The sequence below is a fragment of the Cucurbita moschata genome, unplaced genomic scaffold (assembly GCF_002738365.1).
Source record: "Cucurbita moschata cultivar Rifu unplaced genomic scaffold, Cmos_1.0 Cmo_Scf00044, whole genome shotgun sequence".
Taxonomy (NCBI): Eukaryota; Viridiplantae; Streptophyta; class Magnoliopsida; order Cucurbitales; family Cucurbitaceae; genus Cucurbita; species Cucurbita moschata.
In genome coordinates, this window is record NW_019268560.1 from 918,635 (window position 1) to 928,368 (window position 9,734).

The 9,734-nt window shown below is 40.4% G+C and overlaps 1 protein-coding gene and 1 long non-coding RNA gene across 3 annotated transcripts; one reads left to right on the top strand and one right to left on the bottom strand.

Moving 5' to 3' along the window:
* The first annotated feature begins 673 nt into the window (after positions 1-673).
* On the top strand, positions 674-3,874 carry LOC111433984. Of its 2 annotated transcripts, none has more exons than XR_002708891.1 (3): positions 674-1,092; positions 1,686-1,842; positions 3,243-3,874. It is a non-coding gene; the product is annotated as an uncharacterized LOC111433984 (long non-coding RNA). The 2 variants fall into 2 exon arrangements; XR_002708890.1 differs by having other exon boundaries at positions 1,704-1,842.
* A 2,853-nt stretch (positions 3,875-6,727) lies between these two features.
* Positions 6,728-9,127, bottom strand: LOC111434309 (pentatricopeptide repeat-containing protein At4g16390, chloroplastic). Its single transcript, XM_023071733.1, has one exon. It carries the CDS (start codon positions 9,026-9,028, stop codon positions 6,923-6,925), a length of 2,106 nt encoding a protein of 701 aa, XP_022927501.1. The 5' UTR covers positions 9,029-9,127; the 3' UTR covers positions 6,728-6,922.
* Positions 9,128-9,734: the final 607 nt, after the last annotated feature.

The window sequence follows — 9,734 nt, forward strand, 5'->3', positions numbered from 1 at the left end:
AAAAAAAAAAAAAAAAAAAAAAAAAAAAAAAAAAAAAAAAAAAACTTAAAAGACTAATTGAGTTGGGTTAATTGGGTCGTCAAATTTTTCAAACATCCCGAATGTATCGACACCTTTTTCTTTTTAAAATAAAAAATTAGATGTTTGTGTTGGATGATGAAAGTCTCGCGTCGGCTAATTTAGGGAATGATATGAGTTTATAATCAAGAAATATTCTCTTCATTGGTATGAAGTCTCTTGGGGAGCCCAAAGCAAAGCCACAAGGGCGTCAACGTAGACAATATCATACCATTGTGAGAGTCATGTTCATCTAACATGGTATCAGAGTCATGCCCTAAACTTAATCGTGTCAATAGATTGGTAAATTCTCAAATCTTGAACAAAAGAAAAGGAGTCGAGCAGAATGATCGGTTAGGGAAGCTTAAAGCAAAGCCATGAGAGCTTATGCTCAAGGTAGACAATATCATACCATTGTGGAGAGTCGTGTTCATCTTACAGTTTGGGGAAGCCCAAAGCAAAGTATGAGTTTATACTCAAAGTGAATACAATATCATATTAGGAGGGAGAGTCGTGTTCATCTTACCGTTTGAATATACAGAGGTAATGAACGGTGGAGAATGATAACTTTAATCAACATTGGAAAGCAAAATGAAGTACTTAAGAGATTGTACTTTAAACAGCATCAATAAAGGGGAAGAACACACAGTAAACCCAAGGAGAGAAAGTGTTGGGGATCTTTTTGGTTCGACAATTACAACACAAATTACTATGATTCCTTCTTCCATTATCATTCATTCATCCGACAATTACTTTTCCCGATTTGTCTTCTTCCACTTCCTTCAATCCCCTAAACCCTAAAAATCGACCTCACAAATCCCATCGTGTGGCCGCAAATCCGCGCCTGTTTTTGTCCTTCTTTTCTTCCGTGCATTTCCGGATTCAAATCATGTGCATCTTCTTGATCTCTCTCTTTAATGGGTCCCCTGTTCGATTCTGTAATGCAATCATGGAATTTCTTGAAGATTAGTGTTCTTCGCTTTGATCCTTCCAGTTCTCCCCGAAGTGATCGTTCATGCAGCGGATTGATGTCGTGTAAGTTTTCTGATGCTTTGTGCTAATAGCTACTGTTTGTTGTTTGTAATCGGACTTGGCCTTATTATTGTGATGTGTCGTTGTCAACTAGTGGGGGTTGCGGGGAAATGGTGGCTTGTTCATGGCGAGTGGTAAGGATTTAGGCATGTGGAAGGCAGAGAGTGACTGTTCAGTTTCTTGACTCTTAATTTGTTCTGCTCTGAATAAAGGATGAAAGACAATTTTCTGGTCTAAATTGTTGCTGTGCTTATCATGGAGTAAACTCTTCTCTTACCTTAGTGATTCAACAGGTTAAACAATCATGTTTATCATGATTTTGCATGAACTTTTGCTAATTTTCAGGGGAAAATCATTAAGTTAACTGGGAATTCCATGTTACTGTGTATACAAATTCATCAGCCTTCTCAATCATTATCTTGTTGTTGTTGGAACTCTTATCTTGACCGTGGTTGAGATGTGTCACGGTCATGCTTGTTCAAGGTTGTTGCCCATGGTCGCATCCTTGTTACGTGCCACAACCCTTACCATGTATCACTTTATCGCTTTCTTTTACTGCTTTCGTGATGTATAATTTTCTTCTTGTCTTTTCTAAGTGTATGACGTTTCAACAGAGTCTACGTCGGGTAGACATGAAATTGCTACAGGGAGATACGACCGGTCGTCAACTCCTCCCACCTAATTGAAATCACTTACCTCACATACTCACATCTTGAAGTAGCAGAGCTTGATAATGAATAAGTAAGTAGTAAGGTAAAGCCTGATTTCCCTTCATATTTCTCTTATCCATGAATTCCACTGGACTTCTTTCCCATTACCCTTGTCTTAACAATGAATAATACTGCTTTGATTCAATACTTGCATAAGAATTTCTCCCATTCTTGACACTTTTAAGGAGTTTGACATTGTTCAATCAGGATGTTTAACTGAAGCTGATTTAGTAACTTCATAGTCATCGCCTTAATATCACCCGACTCTTATTGGACCATAACTCTTGTAGAGCATCGGACGTGGTAATCCCTACTCCTTATTTTTTCCTCTCGCTGGGTAGATTGAAACTAATTGTTACCAATCTAGATTAGTAATATTATATCAACATTGTTTCTTAGATTGTTATTGCATATTTGATGAAGCAGATAGCATAAACATGGAACAGTTTCCTTCAGTTTGATTGATTCTCTTCTTATCCATTCAAACTATATAAACCATGAGTTCAACGAGGTCGATGGACGAAACTTGAGCAGGCCTCTTTCCTGTCAGTCTATAGATAAGAATCCAATGTATAAAACTTGAAAACTTTTCACAGTGGACCATAAATTTCATGTTCATGGTTAACTTTAAAGTGACATTGATTCCAAATATCCTTACCCAACCCATTTGGATTCAGACACAAAATGTGAAGAAGTGGATGCGTGAGATAACATTCAATTTACAAACGGTTAGATCCCACGTCGGTTGGAGAGAGGAATGAAGCATTATTTATAAGGGTGTGGAAACCTCTCCCTAGTAGAGGTGTTTTAAAACCGTGAGACCGACGACGATACGTAATGAGCCAAAGTGGACAATATTTGCTAGTGGTGGGCTTGGGCTGTTACAAGTGGTATCAAAGCCAAACACCGAGCGGTGTGCCAACGAGGACGTTGAACCGCCAAGGGGGGTGGATTGTGAGATCCCACCTTGGTTGGAGAGGGGAACGAAACATTGCTTATTAGGGTGTGGAAACCTCTCCCAAGTAGACGTGTTTTAAAACAGTGAGGCTGACGACGATACGTAACGGGCTAAAACGGACAATATCTACTAGCGGTGGGCTTAGACTGTTACAAATGGTATCAGAGCCAGACACCAGGCAGTGTGCAGCGAGGACGCTGGACTCTTAATGGGGGTGGATTTTGAGATCTCACATCGTTTGGAGAGGGGAACGAAGCATTCCTTATAAGGGTGTGGAAACCTCTCCCTAGTAGACGCGTTTTAAAATCGTGAGACTGACGTGATACGTAACAGGCCAAAACGGACAATATCTACTAGCGGTGAGCTAGGGCTGCTATACAAACCATTTTGGCATTGAGCATACAGACAATTTTTTATTCTTTGTTGATTCTGTTTGTGACGAAGGATCTGTTACCGGTACTTATAGTGGTTTTTGCCATATTCAGGTCGTCCTGCAACATAATCTAGGATCCCTTCACCTGCTGCTCTTACACCATGAATTTCGGTTCCAACTTGGAAACCACCTGGAAAGGCAGCGATCATTCCGACCAAGAGTGCAGCTGTGGAGGCAAAGAGAAGCCAAAAGAACGCTAGAAACAATGTCAGAACCACTGAAACTGCTGCTACAACAGTTATTTGGTCTTTGTTTTGGAGAACCTTTGTTTGAACGTCCATGGAGATTGAGAAACAGAAACAGAGAGGAATGGCTATGAGTGATGATGATGCTTTACTGCAAAACATTGTATTGATCATGAGTTTCAAAACTTGGTTCATCAGCTTCTTATTTTGCATATAGTCCGTTATTGTGAAAATACTGAAATACCCTTGTACAGTCAGTAGATATTTTTGTGGGGGAGTTGAAGGAGAGGGGGAGACAGAGGGGTTAATGAGTCAAAAAGACAGGGAACAACTGGAAACGTGGGGACAAGGATGCTTGATCAGATTGCTGTCTGTTTGCTTGATTGGTCGGTTGCCTTGTCCCTTCAGAGAAGTAATCACTTTATTTCCATATGGATTGCTGGGTATTATTGAGGAAAAGAATGACATCTTTTCTCTTCTTGTGTATATCTAATCCTTTGCTCAATCAAAGAACAATTTAGAGTAATAAACAGTATGATTATTCTGCTTTTGAATTGTAAATCAAGAAGGATTGGCATTAATAATGGGTTTCCATTGATACTAAGTGTCATAATCCTGTGTTGCTGACTCAAGCTAAATTAGGATTGCAATTAGGATTGCGTTATCTATGGTCTGGCAAAGTATGCTCAAGCCTCTCTAGTCTCGTTTTGTGAAGGTTTTAGAAAATGGGGCAGAGAGATTTTGAAAAAGAGTTTGAAAGCAAGATTGAGAGACCGAAAACAATGTTATATGATAAGCAAAAGCAACACAACAACTTAAATAGCATAGCATGTAACTTTTCGGGTAGGGAGAATTTGACAATTAGTCACATCCTCTGCATTTTGAGGCGATTCAAGTCTACAGACCTAGTCGTAATTTCGCCGAACGGTCATATAAAATCTAGGTGGAAGGAGTTGACGGCTGGTCGCATCTCCCTATAGTACTGACGTACTGGGGCGAATTTTCAAATCTAGTTCAAAAAAGAACCCCAAAAAAATTTCTCAAAATTGAGTTTTGCAACCCAAAAAAAAGTTTGTATTAGTAATTTCTCTCCTTTCCTTTCTGCGCTTGTAGTTTTGCCTTTGTAAGATCATTTGCTTGCCAGATTCCTACAAATGAAGCTTGAAGTTCAACTTAATCTCCATTATCTCTGTAAAGCTACACAAGTTTCCCTCTAAGACTCCATTCAAAAACCCTTTTCTTCTGAGATTGCAGACAACGTCGGTCGCCATTTTCGACACTCTCTACGGGGGCTTGTATAGCCGAACAATCTATGTCGAGATTGCAACTTCTTAGCATTTGCTAACAGCAATTTAAACTGTTCCTTAGTTACCACAATCTTCACCTTCCTCGCTCCCGCTCCATCCGAGTACACTATCTTCGAGGAAACCAGAAGCTTTTCGAGCTCTTTCAGGCATGGAACAACATCTCGAACCTCCCCAACTTGGAGGCTGGTTCTTGTTGAAGAAGAAAAATCATGGAGAAGACGGTCATTACAGCATTCGGTGGCAGAATCGACCGTTGTAGCCAAATCAGTGGCTTTTTCGATACCTCGGAGCTTCTTCTGTGGCGACCGAACACAAGGCAAGACAATGCAGTTTCCCATTTGTTAATGAATGGCTAAGAAAGGGATGTCTAATGAGCATATATAGCAGTTTCCGATTTGTTAACGTGCCAGCCATAACACTGCTTCTCCATGACCTGTGTGAATATAATAATATACACAGCCAACGACTTCAATTGGGAAGACAGTACCATGTTATGAGCACTACCACAGTGTTCAGACTGGAAAATTATAAACAATACCCAAGGATCAAAGTCAATGGCTTTGACATTTTGTTTTAGAATTGCTTGGCACAAACAAAGTCAACAAAGAAGAGATTAGCCGTAATGTCTCATTGTAACCGCTAACCGATATTGTCTTCTTTGGGCTTTCCCTTTCGGGATTCCCCTCATGGTTTTTAAAACACACCTACTAAGGAGAGGTTTCACACCCTTATAAAGAATGCTTAGTTCTCCTTCCTAATCGCTGTGGGATCTCACAATCCACCCCCTTTCGAGGCCTAGCGTCCTCGCTGGCACTCGTTTCCCTCTCCAATCGATATGGGATCTCACACTCACAGAGGTCAAATACGTTGTATTGACTTGTTATTCTTTTTTTTTCCTGAAAAGAAAGTGATATTCTTCAAGAACATTTGAATTTTTTAAACTCAATCTAACAACATACAAGTTATTAGGAAGCAGTCTGAGACTGAATGAACCATTCTAGTTCCAACATAGGTTCCTCCAGATGCAGCTGTAAACACTACAGAAAGGGAAAAAAGACAGACCAAATATGGTAACTTATAGATGCATCTCAACTCTTGAAACAGAAAACTAAGGAATTAGCAAGTTTATATGGATTGTTACCTTAATAGCAGGTTTTCGAGAGTCGATTTCGAGCGTCACAACTAAGTAATCCATGGCCATTCATTGTGAGATAGTCTTCTCCATCTCTTCAGTATCCTCTAAACTTCTTCCACCTTTCCCAATGGCAATTCCTCTTCTTTCCTCTTGACATCTCCAGGACAGTGCTCGATATCAAATTGTTAGGACTCGAGCCTAATTCGTTAATATCGTCAACTCTATGAGAGGCTTGGATTCTTCTAATTCTAAAAGAAATATCTAAGCCATGCTCCACTTGTTACATATCCCCTACCCTTGTTGTTCAGAATTTTATCATCCAAGCATATTTGAACTTGATCGTTCACCTTGCATTTCTATCACCTCCCTTAAGCTAGCGGTTGGCTTGGGCTATTACAAATAGTATCAGAGCCAAACACCGGGTGATGTACCAGCGAGGAGGCTGAGCCTTGAAAGGGGGTGGACACAAGGCGGTGTGCCAGCAAGGAGGCCAAGTCCCAAAGGGGGGTGGACACGAGGCGGTGTGCCAGCAAGGACGCTGGACCACAAAGGAGGTGGATTGATGATCCCACATTGATTTGAGAAGGGAACGAGTGCCAGCGAGAATGCTGGGCCCCGAAGGGGAAAGGTTTGTGAGATCCTACATTGATTGGAGAGGAGAACGAAACACTCTTTATAAGGGTGTGGAAACCTCTCCCTAGTAGACGCGTTTTAAAAACCTTGAGCGAAAGCTCGAAAGGGAAAGTCTAAAAAGGATAATATTTGCTAGCGATGAGCTTGAGCCGTTACATTTCAGGTGTCAACTAATACAGAAAACTAATCTTGCACAGACTAGAAAGGATGTACGTTGAGAGTGCTAACCAAGGACAAAAATATACCGTAAACAGTTAGCAGTAAGCAAGAAAGCAGAGAGTTCGAATATCCATCTGACATTCATATGAACTATATACCCTACAATAAAAGAACAAAGATAGCAGAATTCTTCATTGCATCCTCCAACATTAAGTTCTCTTTCAAGAAATATATGGCCGATTCAAAGAAAGAAGAAAAAAGGGTTTAAATCAAAAGATATCACCACAAATATTATGGGACCTTTCAGAACAACCTATGCTGCCACTAATTCAGGTGAACCTCTAGACTCCAACCATGATTTTGCTGCCACTTTAGTCGTCAAAAACCAACCAACCTTTTCTGGAGCCTCATGGAATGGAGCATTTAGTTCCTTCAGATGCGATTCAAAGACGCTCGACAAACCCTTATCGGAATATTTGTGTTTTCCATGTCCAGTATTTATTCCAAGTAATGGTGGAAGTTCCTCCCCGGATTTCAGTTCCTTTGTTAAGTCATTAATCCAAACGTGTAATGCAGTGAGAGCAGCCCCAAGAGAAAGACCCTTAAGATATAGAGACCACTGAGTTGGAGACCTTGACTGTAAATCTGTATATATCTGAACCGAAAGCCCCAAATCCAGCAGCTCACATGCCTTATCCAAAAGATCTAAATTTACACACAGATCAATCAAGCAATTGCAGTAGGCTTTTCTCACATCGTCGCTCACAACACTAAAGAGTTCCGAGGCTTCAGTTCTGAAATCTCCTTCCATGTCCTTCTCCCCTAGCAAGAGTTTCACCACGAAACCAAGTTTTGGATTAGCTCTCTCGACACAATCTATTAGCTTACTAAGTTCATGTTTCGGCGTCTGGGTAATTACATTGAGAAGACAGCCACAGAATCGGTCGTCTGGAGTTAATCCCAACTCTAGCAATCGATCAAATGTCCTCACTACATCATCAACACGTTTGGCTTTCCCATAACACTGGATTAATGATGTCAAGACAAAGATATTAGGGTCGAAACCGGCTTCCATCATCTCGTTCAACATTTCTTCTGCCTCTGATACGTTTCCACTGCAGGAATATATGGTGATCATGGAAGAAAAAGTCCAACTGTCAGGTGAGCAAGTCCCAGAACTCTTCATATCTTTAAAAACTTCAATAGCCTCATTAACATAGCCAACATCGGCACACATAGCTAAAAGCGTATTGTAGAGAATTACATTCAACTGCAGTCCCTTTTCCTTCATCTCCTTGTACACAAGCATGCCATCCTCAGCATATCTGGCTCTTGCATAGGCACGTAAAAGAGAAGCATAAGTTGCCCAACTTGGTGAAAATCCATTCTTAGTCATCTCTTTGTAAATTGTCTTGATCTGCCAGGGTCTTTTAGCCCTACCCATAGCAGCCAGCAAGCTGTTATATATAGCCAAGTTCGGCTTGATGCCTACAGCCTTCATTTCTTCATACACATTCAAGCACCCATCATAGTTCCCAGCCACTCCATGAATTTTGATCATCGTTGAGAATGTCGAAAGATCGATACGCCAGTTTTCTGTTCTTGCACGGTCATACAAGCTGAAAGCCATGTCCACATTACCAGCACGTCCATAGGCATCAATCATCCCAGAGTAGGTGATATTATCAGGATTACAGTCAAAACTTGGCATCTTCTCAAACCACTCAACAGCCTTATTTGGCAATGAACACAACCTAGCACAACTAATAATTGTAGAAAATGTCACATTATCAGGCTTAACTCCTCTCTCAAGCATTTCGTCGAACAGTTTCTCTGCACCCTCAAAATCTCTGCATTTCCTAAACACCTTCAATGTCACATTATAAAAAACCGCTTGTTTACTTGATTTCAACACATCCTGAAAGTACCGATGCACAAGCAATGCAGTTTGGGAATTCGACATGTTATTCAGCACTCCAATAGCGTCCTGCTCTAAAATTTTACTATCTATCCTCTTCAAGACATCGGCAACATCAACCTCACAAGGATTACAAGAGTCCAAAGACTCCGATATTTTCTTAAGAGAAGCATACCTGGCTTCGTACGATTGCTTCCGAAGCTTCGAAGCTCTGGGGCTACTGGGATTGACCCAAACGGAGGTTTTGGACGAGGAGCCGGATTTACCATCTGGGAATTTCGAGATTTCATCATCAGAGGGGCTTGGATTCCGGGTTTCTTGAGGAGCGTATTCCTGTTGCGACACATTGGTAATTTGGAGGAATGGTTTTGAGTGATAAGGTATAGGATTGAGCTTGAAAACGCGAGAGAAGGACTTGCAGAGAGTTGTTTTATAGTGAAAAGTGAGGGAATTATGGTCGGTGAAGAAGGTGGAGGGAAAATGGGAGAGCTGGAACGCCATCCCGGTGACTGTGCGGCACTCTCCGGCAAGTTCTTCTGGGCTCCCGGTTGAGTGGCTCCGTCCGCCTTATCGGCTTCACGCCTTTACATATTACCGTGTCTAATTTTCATCCTATTTTGGACATTTTTCGCTGTTTGCAGATTGGTCCTCAGATTTGTAAATACTTTTCGTTTTAGTCCCTCAATTTTTTTTTTTTTTTTTTTTTAATTCTCAAAACTAAAAAAAAATATTATTTTAATTTTTCAAAATTGCGAGGAAATAAGCATAATTTTGGTATATATGGACGGAAATCGTTTTTTGGCACCCGTTATCATTCTCTTCGACTTAGGCCTAAGACTTTTTCATTTTATCTATTTTCTCCCTCGTCTCGATACTCTCTTGTTCGTGTTCTTCAATTCTCGAGTCTCTAACAAGTCAAAGTATGTAAGTTATATCACGAAAACAAAAAAAAAAAAAAAAAAATGTAATCATCAAAAGACTTTAGGACTTACATGTTTTAATAAAGGTTTTACATGTAAGAACCTTAATAACCCGAGACTGATGACGATATGTGTTCATCACAATAGCTACGAGTACCGTACCGAATGAGTTGAATTGGAATTGGAAGTACCTAACAAAACGAAAATATTTGACACCATATGACTTATAAGCAAAATCTTAGGTCACGCATGTAAACCAACTCCACCAAATGATACGGTTTTCAATT

Excerpts from the sequence above, each read along its gene's own strand:
- LOC111434309 (XM_023071733.1), bottom strand. The coding sequence starts at position 9,028 with ATGGCGTTCCAGCTCTCCCATTTTCCCTCCACCTTCTTCACCGACCAT.